General features: G+C 37.9%; 1 protein-coding gene across 2 annotated transcripts in view; it reads right to left on the bottom strand.

Moving 5' to 3' along the window:
- EXOC5 (exocyst complex component 5) overlaps positions 1–26886 on the bottom strand; it is a 53383-nt gene extending 26497 nt beyond the window's left edge. Inside the window, exons 1-9 of one of the 2 annotated variants that reach the window (XM_070377782.1) lie at positions 26542–26886; positions 11556–11650; positions 10779–10926; positions 9546–9740; positions 5817–5881; positions 2996–3024; positions 1868–1977; positions 1092–1136; positions 847–987 (exon numbers count right to left, since the gene is read on the bottom strand). In XM_070377782.1, coding sequence (XP_070233883.1) covers positions 847–987; positions 1092–1136; positions 1868–1977; positions 2996–3024; positions 5817–5881; positions 9546–9740; positions 10779–10926; positions 11556–11650; positions 26542–26664 — 951 coding nt within the window. In that variant the 5' untranslated portion in view covers positions 26665–26886. The remainder of the gene's footprint in view (positions 1–846; positions 988–1091; positions 1137–1867; positions 1978–2995; positions 3025–5816; positions 5882–9545; positions 9741–10778; positions 10927–11555; positions 11651–26541) is intronic. The other variant, XM_070377783.1, reaches the window with a different exon arrangement.
- Between the last annotated feature and the right edge of the window lie 111 nt (positions 26887–26997).

Here is a 26997-nt window from a genome sequence, read left to right as displayed (position 1 = left end):
AACAGGTTTTTAGTTTACTGCTTCTCATATTTACTTGTACATTTATATCAGTGTTGGGACTAAACATTAAGAATCTCAAATATCTTGTCTTTTGAAAAAAATACCAAAAAACAACACTTTAAGCTATATCAATATGGTCAATTCTTTAAAGTAGCATTTCCCAAACTGTAAATAACACTACTGTCCTTTGAGACACTAAGAGACATTACTATAAAATTGGGAAAGGCAGTACATTACATTTCCACTTCTAGAGGATCACAATATATATTAGTACCTCTAAAGGATATTAAAAGTTGTGTTTTTAAAACAATATTTATTTAACACTGCTGAATCTATTGGTAAACAGTTTAGGAAATGTTGCCTTAAAATACAGAGCTATGGAAGTAAAGGCTGTAAACGAAACATTCAGAGTTTTTTCTTTTCATGTCAGTGCCATATGACAAAAAATTCTACAGATCTTGTAATTCTTGTTCAAATTTACTTTACTAAGGTAAAATAAGGTAAGCAATGTCAATGCTAAGTATCATTCTTAGCATTTCAAAATGCTATCGATTGGTCAAGGTGAGAGCCCAGTGAATATTAAAATCTGAGGCTAATCTTTCACACCTGTTAACACTACTACTGATACACATGTAATTTCAAACACATGCTCTGATGACCGTGAGTGGCACCTTTTAACACTTTGTTTTAAAGCTCAACACTGTCACTCCTTTCCCCTATACTTAATAAGTGAATTGCTGTTCCTAAGGATATTACACAAATAAACTCAATTTTTAAAAACTTTTAAAACAGAGGGAAAAAAACACATACAGTCTTAAGAACTACTTAGTCACTGTTTAAAATTACCTGTAGTTTGATTTCAAATACATTTTGAATAAGTTTAGCCAGTACTGTTTCTGGATTACTAAAGATATCTCCAACTTGTTTGTTTACCCGTTGACAGAGTACTGCTGCATCTTCAAATATATCGTTTCTCAAGTAAGCACCCTAAAGAGCAGAGGAATTTTATATAATGAATATATAATTTAAAATGCTTTTTAAAACACAAATTAGCATAAAATCAAATCAAATGAAGTGTACTGTTATGTTACCTCCTGGCACTGCTTTATATAAACATCAACACAATGAGAATAACCCTAAGAAGAAGAGAGAAATACACATCACTTTTTTGGTTAGTTATAACAACAATAACAACGTCAATAAAAGAGGTATTATATATAATAAAGCTATCTCTATGCCTCAATAAATGGTCAGCAGTAACAGCTACTCTCTGGTTTCTGTATTCCAGTGGACACTTAAGGTCAAGCCTTCTTGCTTTTGAATTATTTCATAAAATGTTTGACTAAAAAAAACAATAAACAGCCAGAAGGGAGACAATTTTCTACATCAAACTATATAAAAATTCAGTGATAGTTTTATTAATAGTATTAATATTAATTAATAATAAGTATTAATAGTACTGAATATAAGATCTTTAAGACCTAGGATTTAGTATCATTTCTGGAGAAACATAAAAAATATACATTCAAATTATTCCAAACAATGAAAATTAACACTGTGATACACTAAAACAACAGGGCAAAATCACAGACCGTAAAACACCCTGGTGGTTCAGTGGTAAAAATGTGCCTGCCAATGCAGGAGACACGGGTTCAGTCCCTGGGTGGGGAAGATCCTCCAGAGAAAGAAACAGCAACCCACTCTAACATTATTGGCCTGGGAAATTCCATGGATAGAGGAGTCTGGCGGGTTACAGTCCATGGGGTCACAAAGAATCACAACTTAGTGACAAAACAACAACATACAGAATTCACATTATCTCTACATTCTTTAAGACTAATCTGCACTTTAAATTTTTTCTATGTACCTTAAAATGAAGTAAAACAGCTGCTACTTCTCTCATTCTGGAGATTTCACCTCTTCTTTGAGCACCAGTAAACTCCTGAATCAACTGGCATTCTAAATCATGGTATTTACCTAAAAATAGAAAGTCATTCAGCTACAATGAGACAAAGTACACAGGTTATTTGTAAGTATACGGTTTCTTTATAAATATAATGACTATGAACCTAGCTTTCTTTTAAAAGAATTGTGAAAACCATTAGATTATAGGTAGTAGATCAAAACTCTTATTATAATATACTAAGGTATATAAATCTATATTTTCAACACACACACAAAATCTTCCCAATTGGCAAAACAGATCAGCTCCTATAGTCTGACTTCCATTTACGACTATGGGAAAAACCTGGATGTCATTTCTGAAAGCAAGAGATAGGAAAAGTCTTAAACCTGACTTTAGAGAAAGAGTAAAGAGAACTATCAAACTCTTTACTAGAGTTCAAATATCTTTACCATGAACAAAGGCAGATTCAATACCAGATTATAAGACAACATGTGGTATTTGATTCACTACATTCTTGGGGCTATTACGGTACACTTTTGGCAAAACAGATGATTTTTGAACTTCAGCGAGTTCCTGAATAGTGACTTAGAGCCTAGAAATATAGTGACTATTAAAGAAATCTGGAATGATCTGCCTAAAATACAATCTAAAGAACAAGTTTCAAGCTACCATGTACGGAGTTAAATAGGTACTAAAATGGTCATATGAGCTTTTTTTTAAAAAAAAGAGAGAGACAGGTTATGTATGGATACAAAAACAATGTCTAAGATATGCTGTTAAAAACACAAGGTATCAAGCTATTTGTATAGAATGCCACCAATTTTAAAATACCTGGAGACCATATTAAAAAATTCTACATATTATATACATCATTTATGTTCTATGCTTATATCAAGATATCCATAGAGTACTATGGAAGAATACACAAGAAACAGATAATATTTAGTAGCTGTTTCAAGGAAGAGGAATCAAATTCACGGATTGGGTGGGAGGATGACATTGTTCCCACTCTCTTCCTTTACGATTTTCTTTTATAAAAGTAGTTTGATCACCTATCCAAAACAATTAAATAAATAGAACCCCACTTACTTGCAATTTTAGATTTAACTTCTGAAAATCTGAAAGATAGAAACCAATGATGAAGTTCATTATTTGTGACAAATGTACCATAGTAATGTAAGGTATTAATAAAAGGGAGAATGGGGATACATTGGAATTCTCCATACTAAATGTCTTCATAAAGGATAGGAGGGAGGGGAGGGAGGAAGGGAGGGGAGGGAGGAAGGGAGGGAGAGGGAGGGTGTGGCCGAGGAAGGAGGCCAAAGACAAGGCCAGAGGGGAGAGAGTGCTGACAGGAAGCACACAATTTAACAAAGCTGAAACCCGGCAATTCAGATGAGTAGTATCTTGTTCTCACTGAGGAAATTCACACAGAATAACCAAATCCCTTTTAAAGAGGGAGGAATTCTGAACCAGACATTAATTAACTGAACCAGTCCTAACAACTGATTTATTGTCCCTACTCATATTCATTGGCATTTTAAATTCACTTGATATTTGTCTCTTTTGCCTTCTGTTGGGATTTTCTCATATGAAGTTTCATTACTGTCACTTAAAAGAAAATAAACAATAAGTATATATAAACGAAGCTGAAGCTGAAACTCCAGTACTTTGGCCACCTCATGCGAAGAGTTGACCCACTGGAAAAGACTGATGCTGGGAGGGATTGGGGGCAGGAGGAGAAGGGGACGACAGAGGATGAGATGGCTGGATGGCATCACTGACTCGATGGACGTGAGTTTGAATGAACTCCGGGAGTTGGTGATGGACAGAGAGGCCTGGCGTGCTGTGATTCATGGGGTTGCAAAGAGTTGGACACGACTGAGCGACTGAACTGAACTGATATATAAACGAGTTATTTTAAAACTGGAAAAATAAAATAGAAGCCATAAAAAGGACCCCATGTGTGTGCCTAGCATTCAACCTCTGCAAATTCAGAAACTAAAATATCAATTAAAATACACTAGAACTTTTTCAAATTATAAATATCAAAGGGGAATGCTGCTGCTGCTAAGTCACTTCAGTCATGTCCGACTCTGTGTAACTCCATAGACGGCAGCCCACCAGGCTCCCCCGTCCCTGGGATTCTCCAGGCAAGAACACTGGAGTGGGTTGCCATTTCCTTCTCCAATTCAAGAAAGTGAAAAGTAAAAGTGAAGTCGCTCAGTCGTGTCCAACTCTTAGTGACCCCATGGACTGCAGCCTACCAGGCTCCTCCATCCATGGGATTTTCCAGGCAAGAGTACTGGAGTGGGGTGCCATTGCCTTCACCGAGGGGAATGCACAACATGGAAAATTAAGGCTGAAAGATCTCACATAATTAAAGTGATAGGTGAGGGGATGGCAAAAAAGATGCCAAAGATAGATAAAGAGGCTAATAATTCAAAGAACTATACAAAATTGATATGGGCTTCCCAGGTGGCTCAGTGGTAAAGAATCTGCCTGTCAAGCAGGAGACGTGGGTTTGAATGAACCCTGGGTTGGTAAAACCCCTGGAGATGAAAATGGTAACTCGCTCCAGTATTTGTGCCTGGGAAATCCCATGGACAGAGGAGCCTGGCAGGCTATAGTCCTCGGAGTCACAGAGAGTCAAACACAACTTAGCAACTGAGCACACAGACAACAAAATTGATATATCAAAGTTGGGGTGGATCACAGAGTACAGAATACATTAGGTTATATTGATCTCTGTGAGAAAATTAAATTTGATTAGGATGTAAATTCAATTCTAAGGCTTGGGAGAGAGGTTAAAACAAAACTGTAAGAGAAGTATGTAACTGAGAAGTGGGAGAAGATGAGTATATACGTCTGATGTTTGTATGGGTGGGAGAAAATTATCATATACCCATTGTGAGCCATACATTTTATCCATTTAAGTAAATGGTTTAACTCTGAAATAAAAGCTTTTTTGTGGGTGACATTAAAAATCATTGCTTATAATGTTGGACAAGCATAAGAGTATCAATAATAGCTAAATGATTATTACTGCTAACTCTTTATGATGACACAAAGTTCCAAGTAAAATAAAATATATTTATGGGTAGGGAATATTGGGACATAATGGGCAAACTTTAAGTACAGTAATACATTTACATTCTACTTATACTCGAGGATCTTCAAGTACCACAAAAGGATACATTATCTGTTTTAAGAGAAGATATGTTTTTCCAGATATTTAAATGGGAGAACCACTATTAATAAAATTAGAGTCTGACATTCCATGGACTAAAGGAAACCATGAAAGAATTTTCTTCTCAGTGAAGCTTCTTTAAGGTTGAAACCATTAATACCTGACTTAGCAATAGTCCTAAGGCCTGGCATCTAAAACAGGACTTTGTAACCTTAAGGTCCCTAGGAAGGAGCCTTCAGATAGGTTAAATGGTCTAAAACACCAAGAAATTGTATACAACAGTCTGTTTATCTGAACTTTTTAAAGGCAATTTCATAGCTTTCACCAGCTTTTCAGAGGTGTCCAACACTCCCAAAAGCTTAAGAACTCTCATCTAGAGGAAAAAGCAGCTCAAGAAACCATGTTTAATCTTTCTGTGCCCTTCTACACTGTTATCACAGTCCAAAAAAAAAAAGAAAATTCAAAATGTCACTTGTCAATTTCAAAATTCTCCATCAATTTTTTTTCAAAAGAAAAAGGATTGAGATTATTTCAACATATATCATTAAATTTAGTTGCTAAGAGACCATATTTTTTCAATCAACTATTGCATACTGTATCTTTTAAAGGCAGTCCTCAGTAAGTTCTTGTTGAATTAATGAGTAACACAGGTAAAAGTACAATTTTATTCCATACATTACACACCATAAAGACAAATTAACTCTTGAGAAATAAACTTGCCTATCAAAAGGTAACTCTTGGGCGATTAGGTGCAACTTCTGAATGATGTCTGCTGCCTCCTTTATCTATTAAAAAATAAAAGCAATAATTAAAAAAAAACCTTTATATGTATCAAAAAATAATTTTGTATTTAAAAATAGTAATATTCTCATATGTATGTCCACAGACTCTCACCCAAACAATTTTCTTTTAAAATACACAATAAAATCTTGTGAGCAACAGGAATACATCTGGGGTATCACCAATAATGAGTCATTGAAACATAAACATTTGTCATTATGGTATCGAAATCTTGTGATTTTATAATGCCACAATCCCTTCCCAATGAAACCTGCAGTTCAAATCTACTCTGAAAAAATTCAAATAATTGACTGCTGAAAGCGAGTTTAAGTATCTTGTGAGTTTATGAACAGGGAAACAAGATTTATGAAAATAATTCAGACCATACTGGTGCATATAGCCCACTTTAGGTGAAGAAAATAATAAAATGCTTGTCATTTAATGAACATATAAAGTTTTAAAACTTGTTAACATGAAGTCTTCTGAATAGAATATGACAAAAATGTTTGTACTTATTCAAACTGTGTAACTAAAGGATTTAGACAAGGAGTCTAAAATTTTTTAAATGTAGAAATTTGTGCTTATTCATATTAATGTATAGAGAGTTATATATGCTAACTTTTGAAAACAAATTTCAAATAAGCATTGAGTTTAATTTTGGCACACTTTTAGTAACTGATTTTATCATTCACTTTCTTTAACACTAAGAAAAAAAAAGAAAAAAAGAAAGAGACTCCTACAAACGTTGACAGAAGAGCTGAGAACCTTCAAACAGAGCTTTCTAAGTGAGTACTCATGTGAAGTCTGGCAAACAACAGTGGGAAAAAAAGAGCAAGGCCAAATGATACTGCTGATGCCAAACAAGAATGAATATAGACAGCATTTCTGCTTCAGCTACTTCTCTCCTAGTCAGCATGTCACTGCCATTTTCAGTTACCAGACGCTCAGTTTAATTCTGCTGCACAGGAGCATAAATTAACACTGCAAGGTCACTTTTCAACATGCCATTTAGTGGTACTAGCAAGGTCCACCATTTTCTCCTTACCAATACTCCCTTCAGAAGGAACCTGCCAGGTACATGCTTTATGTTTCCATCAGGAGTGTGTTCTTGTTAGGAGATGGAAGTCCCCATTATGCAGTGTTTGCAAACTTCACTTAATATAGGAAGAAGTACAGCAGAGTAAATAACATATGATTTTATCGAATTACCAAATTATTTTACAAAAACTATTTTCAGCGCAGTAGTTCTTAAAGTCATCTGTCAGTTAAAATACACTCTAGGCACAGAAGTTTTCAAAACCACAATCTAATAACCTGCTTACATCTGCTACTGATGTCAGCGTGAGGTGACAGACCACCCAAAGCTAACATGTTAAAGATAATCAGGGCCACCAGGCATTATCTACATGGAGAACATTAAGTCATGATTCTAAAAAGAAAAACAACTAACATACTTTGTAAAGATGAAGGTAAAAGGGAATACATACTATGGACATAAAATTGTTTTTTTTCCCCGAGAAGAAAATTAGAAGATTCTGAAAAGCAAAGATTAAAAAAAAAACAGCAAAAATGACTATGGAGCAGGAAGAAAAAGGACTAAGATGTGTTATCTTTTCCCATTCTAATTCCTTCCACAATCACACACCGACATGGGTGATTTTCCTTTCCACTGGCAAGGTGGCTGGTACACAGTGCAGAAACTGAAACAGCCAGAAGTTTACCTAATAATTAGCAATCTAGTACCATATATGAGGTTCCTGAGTGTAGTTAACTGTGACAGCACCAGGCCAAAAATAATGACTCAACAGTAACCCAAAATCTATGGGAGACATGAGAGAAAAACAAGACAATTGTGAAAAGAGGACTAAAGTATAAGAAAAAAAGAAACAAGATGAAACAAAATGAGATATGGGAGAGAGTGACATAAAGGAAAGAAAATAAGAGGACTTAGCTTAAACGCTGTTAAGTCTGTACTTATTCCTCAAAAATTAGACAGCTAGTGACCAAGTGACAGAGCAGGCAATGGCACCCCATTCTAGTACTCTTGCCTGGAAAATCCGATGGACGGAGGAGCCTGGTAGGCTCCAGTCCATGGGGTCGCTAGAAGTCGGACACGACTGAGCGACTTCACTTTCACTTTTCACTTCCATGCACTGGAGAAGGAAATGGCAACCCACTCCAGTGTTCTTGCCTGGAGAATCCCATGGACAGAGGAGTCTGGTGGGCTACAGTCCATAGCAGAAGAGTAGGATACAACTGAGCATACACACACACAAACACACACACACGTAATCATTCAATTTTAAAATATTTACTTTTCTCTAGATTCTAAATGGCTGCCTTGAGCTGCATGAAATAAACAGACCAACTCGCACTGGGTAAAATATCTGCATTTTGTTTATAACAAAGCATAAATATACTTTACAATCCAACAGGTATAATCCAAGGTAACCCAAGGTATAAGACTTGAATTACATACAATTTTATATATATATATAAAACAATTAAAAATATATATATAAGTATTAATATATACTTGTATAATACATTAGAAATATGTATGTTTCATGTAGGAAACAAAACAAAAACATTCAAACAAAACAAAACTGTACCCTGAAAAACAGTTTGGTATTCAAGCCCTATGTGTATGTGTGCGTGTGAGAATCACATGAATGTATAAAAGCTATATATTGCCAGCGTTTTATAAGAGTTTAGGTATGATTATGTTCTTGATATTAATCTTATCAGCTCTACTTTATATTATAAACATAATTCCTGGAACTCATTATTTAAAATACTGTCTTTTCTATAGAGGAATTTTCTCTACACATATAAACATTTCTTTCAAAGATCTCTAAAAATTATAAACTCCATAAATCCACATATTTCCTACTCACAAAACAATGTGTTGCTTAATTCAAAGTGAACTTCAAAACAACTTAGCTTTTAACATTCCACTACCTGAGATATCCCGTGGAGTAAGCCTGGAAAATATTCTGGAAGACTGTATTCAACATATTAATAGACAATGTTATTACTATGTGCATATACTATCCATAAGAATGTCTATTTTTTCATGCACTCTTAATTTTTCCCCCCCTGAGGGGAAGAAAATGAGCTGAATAACCTTCTCCCAAGATTGTAGAGTAACCAACACCATACAACCTTAGACCAGGATTAAGTGACTAGTGCTATGAAAAAGATTAACATGAATAATTAATTTGGATTTTTCAATTCTTTTTGATCCAAACTATGCTTTAATTTTTATAAAAGAACTTTATTCAAGTAACAAAAACCAGAAGCTCTGAATTTCTTTCACAGAAATATAGTTCAGTTTGTAAATGATTTAGGGTCATACCACCCCCTCACCCAGGGGAATATGACTATTAAATTCTTTTAATATTAAAAGTCAATTATGAAAAAGAAATACTTATTAACATAATTAAATATTTCTAAACCATACACATTTCATAAACAAAATACCAGGCAATCCAACTAAAAATTTGAATATAAATTTTGTTGGCAAGTGTATTTTTCAGAATAAAGACTTTTAATAAGTCAGCTACTCAGTGACTGGAAGTCTGACTCTGGAAAGCAGCAATTGTAGTTCATAATTAGAGCATTATTAGTAATGTTTTTACATGCTTTTATCCTTCTGACAGTGCTCACCTTTTCAGAATTTGTAAAAACATCAGATTTCAGTTCTCCATCTAGAAACTCATTGAAGTATTTCATCAACTTCTGAGCCTCTACTGCCCGTTGTCTGGGTGTGTTTACCCCCTCCAACTGGTCTCCAAGGTGACAGACTTTGGTTGCTACATAGCTGATGTGCTCATCTAGTTCTTGGAAATGTTGGAAGGCAACCTAGGAGAAACATGCACAAGCATAAAATACAATCAGAGAACCCAGATTAACTATTAATACTATTGTTATTACCAAGGGGAATTTGCATTAGAAGTATTTTGAATCTATTACTTTAACTACTTAAAAATACATTATCTTATGTAAATATTGTTTTATTATTTTATTAAATATTAATATTTATTAATTTATTAATAAATGTTTATTAAATATTTTCTAACAGTTATACAGGCTTAAGTGAAGGAATCTAAACATATGAAAACTGAGTAGAAATCAGCCAGCTAATCCTTAATACTAAAGAACAAACAACCCCTACAAGGCAGCAATGCTAAACATGCTCTTCTAACTACACTTCTAACTAAAGGTCAATCAAGTTCCACATCAGGCTCAGGATGTGAAAGAGGTTCAGAGGTTCCTGATTAAGTCTAGGGCCTAAGAAGTAAGAATGGCTAAGAAGCTTGGCCTATGTACCCTAGAGTCACCCTAATGCTAATGGTCTAGTTTTTCTCCAAAATAGACTGAGGAAGAGTTCTGCATCTGCTTTTCCCAGTTACACTAGCATTCTCATTAGGGTATCTGCCTCACAACTTCTGTGAAACTTCCCAGACTAGGTTTCCTTTAGGGAAAAATCTGATCCAGACAATAGTTGGTCTGGTGTTATTATTTCGCTTTATGATTAAATGAGAATGCAAATAAATACCTAAATATCCAAGCTAGTCATGACTCCCTAAAAATACAGGTCTGCCGAGGTATCATTCTTAAAAATTTGCATTGTTAAGAGAGGAAGCAAGGACCACACTGTACTGAATACCATCCCATCCTAAGAAGGGAGTACTCTAACCCCAAACCATCACTCAGTAACAAACAAGTGCACCAAGAGTGCCTGGTAACAATTAATTAACATTTTATGACATGAGATGCGAGCAGTATAAAGAAACCTCAACAATTACTATTTGACTAGACTTTTTAAAAAAAAACTTAAAACTGAAAGGATATAAACATATTAAAGTCTGTATATTCATTATTCAATTAACAGTTTACCTGATTGCTTTTCTGGAGTTCTTGTACCTTCCTGGCAAATTCCTTAGCTTCTTTCTGACACTGTTGCTCTAGTTTCTCTACTTTCCTTTGAATCCTTTCATCCATTATCTGGAGCTCCTGAATATGATTTACAAATTCTTCTAATAATCTAACAAAAGAAAATTAGAATATGTATCAATCCATCTATAATTGATCACTAGGAACTGATCAGTTCACTTATAATTGTAAATAAAGTATTAGTGAGCATTCCTTGAGTTAGGGATGAACATGTTAATTTTCTCTCTAGCATTATGTTAGGGATTATCTCTGATATAAATGAAAACCTCATAGGAAATCTCCAGATTAACCCCCAGAAATGAAACCAATTTTACAGAAATAGTCAAAAGGGTAAAATGTACTATATAAACATAATACTGTGTATTCGAGGTATGGTGAATTTTGTTCCCCCAATTTACAACAATACTTAAAACGGCATACTCAACATGTTTTATTTTAGAGGTATAACCAGTAATTTCTAATTTATTATTAATTGGAGAAAAGATTAAATTCTCATAATGCAATAAAATCCTTTCCCCCATGTCACTTAAAGTCCTTTTCTAAAATAAAAGAAACATAAAAGGAAAAATAAATAAAGCTCAAGCTTCTAATGCTTCTTCCTTTTATTGGCCAGTTGTTAACTCCCTTTTCATGAATATTGAAAGGAATTCCAACAGTCACCTCTGTTCCAGACACAAACTTGTACTAGATTGGGTCTATGAAAAAAAAATTTTACTTCACCTTTTAGGATCAAAAGCTTCAGGTCCCCCTCTAGAGCCTCCTCCTGGGGTTCTCCATACAAGACGTTCAATATACTCATCTGCCACAAAAGGCTCCTAGTTTACAAAATAAATGTTCTTTTAAAAGTTTCATACATAACTTACTACTACTTACAAAAATGAAATAGGTAATACTATGTGAGAACTGAAATTAAACTACTAATTAAATATATCTAATTATTAAAATATACAAGCTTCTTCTATTTAAAAAGTCTTCAATAAACAAATCATTTAATGAAAATTAGGATATTAAAGAGTTTGATAAGCAGGAACAAACTAATGGAAAAGTGAGCAAAGAAAACAATTTATAGAAGAAATAAAAATGGCCAAGAAACATGAAACCTATAAAGCTTCACTAGAAATCAAATAAGGTCAAGTTATTACTTTTTGGGGGGCCTCACTGACAACGTTTTTTCTTTTTCCTTAATTACAGTATTTAAATACAATATTTCCTTAATTACAATATGCAATACAGGAGCAGGTAGGCTGAAATTCACACTCTCTTTATTGCTAAGTCACTTCAGTCGTGTCCGACTCTGTGCGACCCCATAGGCGGCAGCCCACCAGGCTCCCCCATCCCTGGGATTCTCCAAGGCAATAACACTGGAGTGGGCTCATTATTGTTAGAAAAGTTAAAATGTACAATATTTTTAGAGGGCAATAAGCAACATTTTGGTAACATCAACAGGTCTACAAATACTCACACCATTTAACCCAGTAATTCTACTTTTAAAACTCTAAGGGAAAAAGTAGGTATGAATGCAAAATTTCTGTAATATGTATAATGCTGAAAAGTTACTTACAGAAATATCAACAGAATCATTATTGAAAAATTATACTCAATTTACAGGATAAAAAATTATGTTCCTATTAAAATCATGTTGTAAAAAAATTTAATGAAATGATAAAAAATGCTCACATATATCTAATATTAAAATAGCAAGACAAAATTTTCTAAACTTTATAGAAAAAAAGAATTAAAAAAAATATCAGAATAGAAGGCCCAATTAAGAAAATTATCATTCAAATGTTCACCATCAGCTGATAATGTGTTTTTTAAACATAATATTAACACATGAATTTACATAGTTTCCATATTACCCTATTTCATATAAACAGGTATCATATATATTGCCTCACACTTAGCATGTAACTTAAACTGATAGCATTTGTTGGTGATTTCAGTTTGAATTCTTGTATCTGTAAAACTTTCCATTCTTAATCATACTTTAAAAACATATTTTCATTGATGAACATTCACTGAACAATAAAATTTCCACTGCCAAGCAGTCTGTTAGGCTTTGGAATAAAAAGATGTATATAACACAAATGGCACCCTTCAGAAACTTACAACATGAACAGGGAAAAAGTATAAAGAATACAGTAATAGTATGTGACAAGTAAAATTTAAAATTTGTACACAAACTTCAGTACTAACATTGCTGAGTGAGTTGTTAACTCAATAGGTAGTTGAGTGATGGAAAAAGGATATTTCTTAATTCAGCAAATGTTTAGTAAACAGCTACTCTTGTGTTGAGCACTGTGGCAGGCACTAAGAATACAGATGTGAATTCAATACACAAGTCTCTGCAAGTTCTCACAGAAATGATCTTCTACAAAGGATACAAACCTTAAACAGTAATTACAGAAATAACTAATCACAATTGTGATAAATGTGGGGGAAAGAAATTCCTGAATGCTCTAAAAAACAGCAACAGAGATGAAGGGAAGATGGAAATGAAAGAAGACTGGTATAAAAAGTGAGTATTGCAACAGTCTTACTTTCTGAGAGCATGACACTTTAGCTGAGACCAGAGGAAAGAAGAAAAATCAGCCAGAAAAAAAATGGAACAGTTTTCCAGACCATTAGGAAAAGAGAAGATAGAGCTTAACCCATTAAAGGAAAATGGACTAGATCACAAATACCACATATGGAAGGATGTAGACAGAACTGACAGTTAAAACCCATAGATGATAACCTGTCTTTTTATCATCATCACATCACACTGGAATTTGAGAGAATGGCTTACCAGTCTGATATGCGAGGAGGACTGAGAGGATAAGCTTCAGTCAGAACAACAACCATCAGAAAAAGAGGAGAAACACCAACGAGAATAACGGCTCACATAATCATTTAACATTCACTGTGTGCAGTTAAGACCAGAGGTCCTATTTTATCCCCAGTTTATAATGAGGAAGCTGAGACTTAGAGAGGACACTTGCCCAAGATAACGAAAGCTGTATACTGCAGAGTTGAGATTTAAATTGCTGTTTCCACTGCTTTGGGAAATTACAAATAGCTCCTTGTGCCTAAAGTTTAGGTGGTGAGAATAAGAGGTGAAGCTAAAAAGGTGAAAACTGCCACATGAAGGCACATGCACATCACTGATTCTGTCTTTTAACATTAAAATACAAGCCAATAATTTTATTGATAAATTGATAAACTGTCACATGCCTTGTATACATAAAATCCATGATCAACTTTCAAACTGTACATATTTTAAAAGAAAACCATAATTTTTATTAGTGTTAATATCAGTTATTGCTAAAAAATAAACATCAAGTAGCAAGAACACCGGAGAAGGCAATGGCACCCCACTCCAGTACTCTTGCCTGGAAAATCCCATGGACAGAGGAGCCTGGTAGGCTGCAGTCCATGAGGTCGCTAAGAGTCGGACACGACTGAGTGAGTTCGCTTTCACTTTTCACTTTTATGCATTGGAGAAGGAAATGGCAACCCACTCCAGTGTTCTTGCCTGGAGAATCCCAGAGACAGACGAGCCTGGTAGGAGGCCATCTATGAGGTCGCACAGAGTCGGACACGACTGAAGCGACTTAGCAGCAGTAGCAGCAAGAACACATAACAATATAAATAGGTTTTTAAAAAATTTTAAAGACTCTTTTTAAAAGGTTCTTTCATAGTGGTCAAAATAACTGAAAAATAGCAGCCAGAGTAATACAGTTCTAGGAAATATAAACATACGATATGATCAAGGCATTAAAAGCAAACAAAACTGCTAGCTACTTTTAAAAAATTCAGTTCAAACTAGATTTTAAAATGGGCAGAAGAAATGAATAGCCATTTTCCCAAAGAAGACATATAGATGGCCAAAAAGCACATGAAAAGATGCTCAACATGGCTACTGCTACTGCTAAGTCACTTCAGTCGTGTCCGACTCCATGCGACCCCATAGACGGCAGCCCACCAAGCTCCTCCGTCCCTGGGATTCTCCAGGCAAGAACACTGGAGTGGGTTGCCATTTCCTTCTCCAATGCGTGAAAGTGAAAAGTGAAAGTGAAGTCGCTCAGTCGTGTCTGACCCCCAGCGACCCCATGGACTGCAGCCTACCAGGCTCCTCCATCCACGGGATTTTCCAGGCAAGAGTACTGGAGTGGGTTGCCATTGCCTTCTCCTCTATCATCAAAAAGAACACAAGTAACAAATGATGGCCAGGATGTGGAGAAAGGGAACCCTTGTTACACTGTTGGTGGGAATAAAAATTGGTGCAGCCACTGTGGAAAACAGTATGGAGATTTCTCAAAAAACAAAAAATAGAACTACCAAGTATATTAGCTGTTCAGTCATGTCCTGACTCTTTGCAACCCCATGGACTGCAGCCCACCAGGCTCCTCTGTCCATGGAATTCTCCAGGCAAGAATAATGGAGTGGGTTGCCATTTCCTTCTCCAAGGGAACTTCCCGACCCAGGGATCGAACCCAAGTCTCTCTCACTGCAGGCAGATTCTTTACCATTTGAGCCACCAGGGAAGCCAAGGACTACCATATGACCCAGAAATTCCATACTTGGGTATATATCTGAAAAGACAATAACAACAACAGCAATTTGTGAAGATATATGCACCTCAATGTTCATAGCAGCATTATTTACAATTGCCAAGATATGAAAGCAATGTAAGTATCCATCAACAGGTGAACTGATAAAGAAGGTGCAGTATATAGATACAATGAAACACTACTCAACACATAAGAAAGGATGAAATTTTGCCATTTGCAGCACACAGATGAACTTGAAGGGCATTATGCTGAAAGTGAAATATATCAGACAGAAAAAGACAAATACTGTACAAAATCATTTATAATGGGGAATCTAAAAAATACAACAAACTAGTGAATATAACAAAAAAGAAGTGGACTCACAGATATAGAGAACAAACTAGTGGTTACCAATGGTAGGGAAGAGGACAGTATCAGGGTGGGGTAATGGGAAGTACAAACTATTGGATGTAAGATATGTTACAAGGATGTATTATATAACATGGGGAATATGCCAATATTTTGGAATAACTGCAAATAAATAAATAAATTCAGTTTACCCAGGTGCTGACATGATTGATGATTAAATCATAAGGATGAGTTAGATATTCTGCAAAGTAAATATTCTGATCCTCTAAAATACAATTTACTCATTTAGCTGCTGCTGCTGCTGCTAAATCACTTCAGTCCTGTCCGACTCTTCACGACCCCATACCTACCAGACTCCTCCACCCATGGGATTCTCCAGGCAAGAACACTGGAGTGGGTTGCCATTGCCTTCTCCAATGCATGAAAGGGAAAAGGGAAAGTGAAGTCGCTCAGTCATGTCTGACTCTTAGCGACCCATGGACTGCAGCCTACCAGGCTCCTCTTTCCATGGGATTTTCCAGGCAAGAGTACTGGAGTGGGGTGCCATTGCCTTCTCCAACTCTTAGCAAACATATTTATATAATCATACCTGAGTCTACCTCACTTGAGACAAAAGAGTTGACATGTTTAACAAATCTTAATTTACAAGCACAAATTGAGAAACAATGACTCAAAGGAATTTATGCTTAGAGCTACTCAGAACTTTAGAAAGTCTGACAAACACATGAAAGACTTCTAAATAAGACGGTAATGACCAATTTTTAAAAGTGTTTACTATGTGCCAAATATGTGCCTAGCACTTACAATCTTATTTAACACATACTTAACAAGTCTATGAGGTAGGTTCTATTAATATAGCCTAGTTTTATACCTGAGAAATTGTAATACAAGGGGGTATTTAATCCAAGGCCACATTGGTGAGGTATAATCCATGGGGTCATAAGATTTCGTTGGAGGTCTAGGTTTCAATGGACTCAAGAAATCATGATGTTAAGTATTAAGTAGATCCAGAAACTATTCATCATTAAGATGGAAGTAGTAGCCCCAGAATCAAACAAGAACAGAGCCAGAAAGCAAACGAATACGCAGGTAGCCCATGTTTTTCACTACTATTGCACTAGCATGCTTCCCTTAATTCATACGTATGGCCTTATGGGAATCACTTGAAACCAGATGACAGAGAAGGAAAAGCATGAGCTTAATTCATTAAGAGTTGGCTAAGCATGTTGGTGTCAAATAAAAATGAACAGCAGCTGCAATCACAACTTCCCTCAGCAGTGGCCTTGAAACTCGGTGACAAGAAAAATATCCTCCCAAAAGGCAATGACTGTTCATCCTCATGGGTGGTCAGAAAACTGACCTAGTTAGAATATACATGGACTCATGGATAGTGGCCAAGGACCTAGCTATCAGAGGAGAAAGACTGGAAGAAAGAGAACAGGGAAATCTGGGGTTGACACACAAGAACGGACACGTGAGACTGGGCATGAAGTATGAAGATCTTAGTATCACATGTTAACATCCACAAGGAGACATTTACTATGGAAGAAGAATAAATAACCAGGTAGACAAGATGACTCTGCCACTCATTCCACTTCTAATTTTCCTCCAGGGTAAGAACCCCAAATGGAGTGCTAGAAGAGCTACCTGTCTCCTCCCCCCACCAATGTATATGAAAACATGGAGCTTAGTGGCACAGGAGTGTTCTGCAGGGAACACAGATGTGTAGTCCAGATATTCCTTCAAGAAGGGTCTTGCTCTAGCTGCCAGCAGTGCTGCCAGCAGAGCATTCACCTGGCAGTATTTTCAGGGATCCTTCAGCTGCACAGAGCTCCTTCACTCAATGCCATACTTTTCCCAATGTTGTCTGTGTCTGCTCAGTAGCATCCAACTCTTTGCGACCCCATGGACTGTCTCCTCTCTCCATGGAATTTCCCAGGCAAGAATACTGGGGCAGATTGTCATTTCCCACTCCAGGGGATCTTTCCAACAAAGGGATCAAACAAGGTCTCTTGCGTCTCCTGCACTGGCAGGCAGATTCTTTACCACTGCACCACCTGGGAAAGCCAATGTGGTCTCTATCTAATTACTAAGACAAGGATATAAAGGCCTGACCACTTGAGTAAAAATCAGGGCAACTCTGACAGGTAATTTTAGTTTCAGAACTTCCCATAGGAATCATCACCACTGTTGCTGGGTCAGCACTGTACTGCTACTTCTCCTAAGACCCAGTTTTGCTTATCTACCCTGTCCTTTCACATATACTCACCCCAAGGGTACTTTCTAATAAATATTCTGCACACGGCTACTGTCGTGTTTGACTCTGTGCGACCCCACAGACGGCAGCCCACCAGGCTCCCCCGTCCCTGGGATTCTCCAGGCAAGAACACTGGAGTGGGTTGCCATTGCCTTCTCCAATGCATGAAAGTGAAAAGTGAAAGGGAAGTCGCTCAGTCGTGTCTGACTCTTAGCGACCCCATGGACTGCAGCCCACCAGGCTCCTCCGTCCATGGGACTAAACTGTCTTAAAGTCAGCTTCTCTGAGAAAACCTACAACATTGTAGTAGTCTAGTCAAGAGATGCTAATGACTCAGATCAAAGTAGCAATGTAAGGGATACTGTCAAATCGCCAGGTTCATGACCTTTTAAAGGATCTGTTCATATGGATGTGAGAGTTGGACTGTAAAGAAAGCTGAGCGCCAAAGAATTGATGCTTTCAAACTGTGGTGTTGGAGAAGACTCTTGAGAGTTCCTTGGAATACAAGGAGATCAAACCAGTCTATCCTAAAGCAAATCAGTCCTGAATATTCATTGGAAGGACTGATTCTGAAGTTGAAACTCCAATACTTTGGCCACCTGATGTGAATAACTGACTCAATGGAAAAGACCCTGATGCTGGGAAAGATTGAAGGCAGGAGGAGAAGGGGACAACAGAGGATGAGATGGTTGGATGGCATCACTGACTCAACGGATATGAGTTTGAGCAACCTCCAGCAGTTGGTGATGGACAGGGAAGCCTGGCATGCTGCAGTCCATGGGGTCGCAAAGAGTCAGACACAACTGAGCGACTGAACTGAACTGATACAGTGAGTGAACTGAATGCTGATAAACTGGATATGGCAAGAAATTTTAAAAGGGAATCATCATTGCAACCAGAACAACTGTATGAACAGTGAGTGGTACCATTTACTGAGACTGGGAAGGAGATGGAAAAGGGAGTGGGGAAACAAGAGCTCTATTCTGCATATTATATGCGGAAGATGCCAATCTGATATACATGTGAAAATGTAAAGCACATAGAAAAATAAGCTGTATGACAGGGAAGAAACTGGTGCTAGATATAATTTTAAAGTTATTTAAAACCTCAGAACTGGATTAGATCACCCAGGAAGAAGGGCATGCCAACATGTGGAAATAGGAAGAGGAAAGGAAACCATCAAGAGACAAAATAAGAGGGACCAGTAAAGGAGGAGGAACTACTAGGAGAGAACAGTATCCTGGAAGTGAAGTGCAGGTTTTATCTTGAGGCAATCAAATTATCACAAGAGTTAAAGATAAATCAGTTGCTGATTTTAAAAAAATGGAAGTTTTGAAAAACAAAAAACAAAAAATCTTTTCTGCTTATAAAACTAAATAAATCCCAGTAACTTATTAATACTTAGCACTGCAAAGGCAAATTAACAAATTCTTCAAGACCTCTAAATGACCAACTCCTCCTGAGGATTCTCAAAGATACCTGTAAACAATTCCCCCCAAAATCTTCTAGAATTTCATGAATCTAACAAAAGTATATCTTAATCTCTATTTTTCTATAGTAATTAAAAGCAAAATCAGCCAAAACGATCTAAGTATGTACTACAAAGATACTATCATGTTAAATTCAACTTTGCATGCATGCTCAGTCACTTAAATTGTGACTGATTCTTTGCCACCCCATACATTGTAGCTCGCTAGGCTCCTCTGTCCATGGGATTTCCCAGGCAAGAAAAAAGGAGTGGGTTGCCATTTCCTCTCCAAAGGACCTTCAGATCCAGAGATCAAACCAGCATCTCCTGCACTGGCAGGTAGGTTCTTTACCACTAAGCCACCAGGGAAGACAAACTTCACATAATTTATTAGTATGTTTATCTGTTAAACTGATTTCATATTCTTATAAGTTTCATATTCTTTATTACCAATTGTAATAAAAATATGGGGTTTGTAGTCATTTCTATTAAAAATTAAGACCTCAAGCCCTTGAACAGGAACATAAATCCCTAATTTAACACTTTCTCCTTGAGAAAATCCAACTAAACTTTCTCAAAAATATTCAATAAAATATGTTACAGTTCAGTTCAGTCGCTCAGTCGTGTCCGACTTTTTGCGACCCCATGAACCACAGTACACCAGGCCTCCCTGTCCATCACCAACTGCTGGAGTCTACCCAAACCCGTGTCCATTGTTACAGCCACCTACAAACTCAAAGAACCTATAATATTTTCACTTACCAAGGTGAAAAAAAAAAAAAAAAGGCTCAGAGGATTTCAGGAAGAAGTATTTCTGGGTCCTATTAAAGCAACTAACAAGTGGGTTCAGGTACTTCCTGTAGAAAGTACTTTTCTTAAATTCACTATGTAACAGACCACTGTCAAACTAATCTTTAAAACACTATTCACTTTTAGTCAGAAACTTCCCTATGCAATTTCAAAACTATGATGTTCACGCTCTTAAATCTACCCTTTTAAGTTCTTATTTTACTGAAGCTAAGTCACTCAGTGTCCGACTCTATGCAACCCCATAGACGGCAGCCCACCAGGCTCCCCTGTCCCTGGGATTCTCCAGGCAAGAACACTGGAGTGGGTTGCCATTTCCTTATCCAGAACTACCTAACCTGATTTCTTTGCACCCCAAAATGAACAGGCACACTACCACGAGCCTACTCTCATCTTCTCTTCAAACTCATGTTACTTCTGCTTCCTTACCTGTGACCAAGTTACTCAATCCACAAGGATACTTTTGGGAAAAGGATTTTTTCCCTAGATTATCTCAACTGATGTCTTCACTCTTAAACAATCCCCATGAAGCTGATAGGGCTCCCCTGGTGGCCCACTTCATTAAGAATCTGCCTGCAATGCAGGAGACCAGGGTTCAATTCCTGGGTCAGGAAAATCCCCTGGAGAAGGAAATGGCAACTCACTCCAGTATTCTTGCCTGGAAACCCATGGACCGCAAGAGCCTGGCAGGGTACAGTCCATGGGGTTGCAAAGAGTTGGCTACAACTAAGCACACGCACACACGTGCACACGAGGCTTAAAAATTCAAATCCCAACACAGAATAATATTTGATACCAGTAACACTTCCATTTTGTCATTTATTGCTTTATACTAACATCTGTGGGAGAAGGCAATGGCAACCCACTCGAGTACTCTTGCCTGGAAAATCCCATGGACAGAGGAGCCTGGTAGGATGAAGTCCAAGGGGTCACTAAGAGTCGGACACGACTGAGCGACTTCACTTTCACTTTTCACTTTCAGGCACTGGAGAAGGAAATGGCAACCCACTCCAGTGTTCTTGCCTGGAGAATCCCAGGGACAGGGGAGCCCGGTGGGCTGCTGTCTGTGGGGGTAGCACAGAGTCGGACACGACTGAAGTGACTTTAGCAGCAGAAGCAGTAACATCTGTAAGTTTCTCTCTTCTTACACTTAAATTGAAAGCAAGGGCAGGTTTTGTCATCTATTTCTCTTACTTTCCAGCTGTGGTCAACAGAATAACGTTGAGCACATTGCAGATGCACAATAATTCAAGATACTTGCTTGCCCATAGCTAAATCCCCTGCTGAGGACCTTGAAAATCAAGATTTGCCCCTTATATCCAAAACCAAAAAAAGACAGGACCACCATGCTCCACTCTAGAAATAAAAAATAGGCATTCTAATGGTGCTGTAAATCCAAGACTCTACTAGAAACCAAACACGAGCTTTACGTGATTCCAGCACTGGAACTCAATGAATTGTACCCACTTGGCTTCTCCTTTTAACCACATTTGATTTTATTTTCATGAGACTGTGTTTTGCGGTGGATTTAATTACATTTATTGAACACTAATTCTTTTGAAAAGCACTACAAATGTTTTGTTTCAGGCTAGCAAAATGGGATTCATCCTACCCAAGGAAAGGCTAAAAGAAAGCACACACAAGACAACTACGAGGCTAAGTGATAAGCATGCCAGGAGAGCTTTTGTTCCAGCGGTCTTTGGTCCTGGTTCCTGACACAGTCCTCCTAAAACTCTTCTAATCTGCTGAGTGACAAAGTTGATAGGAGTGGTTTACACAGAACTCCTAAATCTCTTGGAATCTCCTGGGAGCACCTTTGGCTCCACTGAAGCAACTCTTGATGGGTTCCTGGATGGTGGCTGGTCACCAGAAAGATAGAGCATGATTAGAAGCCCAGAACTTTCAGCCTCATCCTCTATACTCTGTGAAGAGGAGAAGGGTTAGAGATTGAGTGAATAATTGATTCTCTACATGATGAAATCTCCATAAAAATCCCTTAAGTGTGGGGTAACCAGGGAAATTCCTGGTTGTGGAGCATATCACGTTGCTCGAAGGGTGGCACACCCAAGGAGAGAATGGCAGCGTGGTACTCCTCCATACTCTGCCTTATGCGCCTATTCCCTCTGGTTGTTCCTGAGCTTTTAATAAACCAGTAATCTAGTCACTAAATTGTTCTCCTGAGTTCTGTGAGCCATTCTAGCAAACTACTGAACCCAAAGAGGAGGTCATGAGAACCTCCAATTTATGGCTGGCCAATCAGAAAGAGATGACAACACTGATATCCAGAGTAGGGTCATTTTTGTGAGACTGAGCCCTTAACTTCGAGCCCTTTGTGGGACTTAAGCTAACTCCAGGTAAACAGTATCAGAATTAGAGTGAATTGTAGAAAACCCAGTCAGTGTCTGTTGGAAAACTGAATTGTTGTGGGAAAAAAACCTCCATCCCCATACATCTGGTGTCAGAAGTAAAGCAATACTGAGAGTACTGGTAAAGTGTTGAGAGAAGAAATGTTTTTGTTTTTGTTTTTCTTTCACTCCCTCAACTAGATTTTTAACTCAAACCATCTTTTAATGCCAGTACCTGGAAGGATTTCTGGCCTAGGGTAGGTGAGGTAAGGAAAGCTAAATGTTTACTGAATGAATCCATTTTATACACGATACTATAATCGATGGCCAAGTTCCATAAATACGTATTTAATAGCTAATATGACTCAATGGACATGAGTCTGAGTGAACTTCGGGAGTTGATGGACAGGGAGGCCTGGCGTGCTGCGATTCATGGGGTCGCAAAGAGTCCGGCACGACTGAGGGACTGATCTGATCTGATCTGATGGCTAAAACAAGTAGCATATCAACATCTTGAAAGTAAAGGAGTGGTCCTTACTTGTATATTTCATGTTCATTACTAACTAGTTAATTGAACAACAGAATCTTTTTGAATAAGTCTTCAGTCTGTGTAACTTATTTTGAAATCTAAGAGACATAAATATGTTTTTATACAAAGGTGTTCTTCACTGTTCAAATTCTAATCTGGAAGTCAAAGAGTCATTGTCACCACAGTCCAATTACCTGACTTCAAGCACTATTATTAATGCATCCACATTTACAAAAAAGAAAAAAAAATCAAATTCTTAATTCTCAGTGATTAAAAACTCTTACCTTACATGCCACTCCTCGTCTTCATGCATGCTATACTTCATGAACTAAGATGAACTCTTCCCTTGTTTTGGGGGTCTACACTTGTATGGTCTGCTTTATTGGAATGTCCCTCCACCCAGTTTCACAAACTCAAATTTAATTTATCCTTTGTATTTCATTCAAATGCCACTTTCTAATCCTTTCCCACTTCTAGAGGTAATCTTCCTATCCTTTCCACTTATATAGCACTTTACCTAGACCCCTGACACCATTTATAACTTTATTTCAAAAGTATGTAGCTATATATCTATCTTCTCTCCCCTCTATTTAACATTAAGGGCAAGTTCCATTTATAATTCAACATTTTCCAATGTTCCATGGAATTCACAAAATTAATAGTAGAAAATAAAACATTGTCATGGTCAAAGAAGTTTGGGAAATGAACTTCTTAAAATCTTTAACATACCAAGGAATATTGTAAATCTCTAATGAAATAAAGCATGCCCATATCCAAAACTTTTTTGGGCTCTAAACCAGTTGTGTTTTTTCTTCACATCTCATAGGATTAATATGTCTATAGCAAATTCTTTGAGACATGAAGCCTCATTAACTTAGTAGGTACTCAACAGACTCTGCTTAACAAAGAATCCTCCCGTAAAGGTAACTTGCCCAAGCAGAAGAATGACAGGAGAGAAAAACAGCAAGCGAGAAGGGAGTACAGAGTTCTCAGCAGTGCAGTGAAAAGAGAAGAATACTTATGACAACAGAGAAAAAATTTACTATCCCAGCCACTTTTTATATGTAGAAGACATAACACAAACCACATATGAACTCTTTTTAGAATGTCCATCCTGAGGTGATCATTTAGAAACACTGCAGACAGAACTTTTAAATCTTTTCTGTCAACTGAGGAAATATCGTGTAGTTCACTTTTGTTGTATGAAAATGTTTATGTTAAAAAGGAAGTCTCACAGGATCAACAAGATTTTAAAAGAAACAGGGTTAACACTTAAGACATTTCACAGATGCAAAGCATAATTTTGCTTTAACTTCTTTTTCAGTGTGAAAAAATTAAGGCACAATCCAATTTATTGGTACATTAAAGCCAGGATGCATAAAAACTAAATATCCTTGACTACATCCTAACCTGTTTTCCATAGTTCTCCAGCTGTGACTAAGGAAGGAAAATAAGAGAAAAAAAGGCACTCCCTGACTTGTCCTACAAGCTATCTTCTAAAGGCAATAGCAACAGGAAATGGCAGCGATAGCTAAAGTTTGGTTCTTTTCTTTTTTCCTTCTCCCTGTAAAGCAAACAGACCAACTTTTCACTTAGCAGTGAAAACTTATTCAAGGGTAGAATCCACTGTAGGGCTGAAAAGATAAATAAACTTATCATTCCTATTAACATTTAATTGTAACTATTAATGTAATACACTTTTAATTTTGATGAAGCAACAAGTTACACATGGTCAGCAAAGAGAAAGTCACATGTGTTAAGATCCACAAGCATGTTCAATCAAGGGCACTCTATAAACCCTGTGGACACAGGACTAGTTGTTTGTATTATCACTGTTAAGTATTACGTGCTCTCATAACTGATGTCATTGCATTAACTCAGACCCTAATTTAGTTTAACTACCTTAGTAAATGGCAAGACATGAGAAAGCAAAATAAACTACACATATTTCTCTATTTCCTCTCCTTCCCCCATGCAGAACAGAAATCAAATACATTTTCAAGGAAGTATATGCGGACTCATATGATCAAACATTTAAAGAAAAAAAGACAACTGGGAATTCATAAGCCCAAAGGGTAATATCTTATGAACGGTATGACAAAGTTAACAGTTTTCTGTATATTAACAGCTGGCTGGTTCCCTATTTCATGAAAGATTTCAACTTCATAAATTAGTATCTGGCTCAGGAACACACAGTAAAAGCTTTTAGCAAGAAGGTCTCCCTGCTCCTGTCAATCAATAAACAAATGGCACAATTTTGGAGTTAGAGAAATTAATGCAATAAACATATGTCCCTACACTTAAATCTGAGGAAATATAATTAATATTTCCCAATTCTTTCTAATAATTATACTCCTTCACTCACAAATTACTATTTTATTACAATTTATTATAACAATAGCATACACTATTCCTCAACAAATGCATTATCTATCCAAAAGCCGACAGAATTCCAAAACATAGTTAAATTAACAGCAACAAATGAAAAGTTCCCAGTTGTTACAAAAGCTGTGGCATTCAAATTTTAAGCCAAAAAAAAAAAAAAACCACCCAAAATAACAAAACAAAGCCTGCTGAATCTTACACAGAAAAAAGAATACAATTTTCACCTATGGAGAAATTATCTACTGTCAACTTATTGTCTTCTTAATTATTACCTACACTTTTGTTACTCAGTATGAAACATAAGCACACACAAAAAGGGTCCATCCTTCTCTCTCCTTCACATCTCAGCTTTCATTTCTTTCACAAAAGGAGATAGCCTGTTGTTAGGTGGTCCAATTAAAATTTTCCTCTTCTATTATCTCAAGCATCACAGCTTCTCACACTGGATTCCCCTTAGCTCAGTTGTAAGTTTTAGAGACTGAAAACGGTCCAGGAAACACATTAGAATGTCAATGTCTCACGCGTTACACTTCAACTCCTCAAGACCCGAACACAAATGTTAGTTTTAGTTTTGACTTTCTTCAGTGGGAAGGGTTTAGTAGGCCTCTATTGTCCTAAAAAGAGACTACAGCCTTCTCAAATGAAAGGGTAAACTGGTAAAGCGGCGCTTCCAACACTGGCTAACGGAGTCATTACTCAATCACGAGAAGCCCCCTGTCGTCCCAATCTCAAGGGCCGCCCCAGAATACCAGCGGGGATCCAGGCGACAAGACGGAACTCGCCAGACCTGGGTCAGCCTCCTCTTTCCGCGCCCTAAGTCAGCCCGTCCCATCCCGAGCTCATCTTCCAAAGCCCAAACCCCGAGGCTCCCTTCCAGCCGACGCTGCTCTGCTAGGACTCCTGGCTCGCACCCCTGCCCACCTCCCCACCCGGGGCCCCAAGCTACCCCTCCCCCCTTTCACGCTCCGCCTGCGCCGACACCCGAGCCACCACCCCACTCCTTCGCCGTCGCACCTTCCTTCCGTCGGGCTGCTCTCGGGCAGCGGCGAACGCCCACTCCTCTGCCCGCAGCCCGGGCCTGCCACTCCCTGAAGAGCCGCGGGGACCCACCTCGAACAGCTCGGCCGTCGTGGCCATCCCGGCCGGCTGAGAGGCACGCCTCGCACTGGATGCCGTCTCCGCTTCACATGCTGCGCCTCAGCGGCGCGGTACACAGGTCCCCGCTCGGCTCGCCAGCTCCGGCTCCCGGCCGCTGCGGGCCGCCCCGCTCCCCACAGAGCCCAGGCGGGGCGGGAGAACGGCCATGAAGCGAAGCTGCAGACGCCTGTCAGCTGCCTCCCAGCGCCGCCCGCGCCGCTCCCATTGTCACCGCCTCGTACGCCGGAAGTGGAGCTGCGCGCGCCCGGGTAGCTGTTGGGAGGGGCCGGCGAGGAGGCGAGCAGCGGACGAACTACAGAAAAGCTCCCCGCG

Source organism: Bos mutus, chromosome 10 (assembly GCF_027580195.1).
Source record: "Bos mutus isolate GX-2022 chromosome 10, NWIPB_WYAK_1.1, whole genome shotgun sequence".
Taxonomy (NCBI): Eukaryota; Metazoa; Chordata; class Mammalia; order Artiodactyla; family Bovidae; genus Bos; species Bos mutus.
Note: the sequence above shows the minus strand (reverse complement) of the source record. Positions and strands in the feature narration are given on the sequence as shown.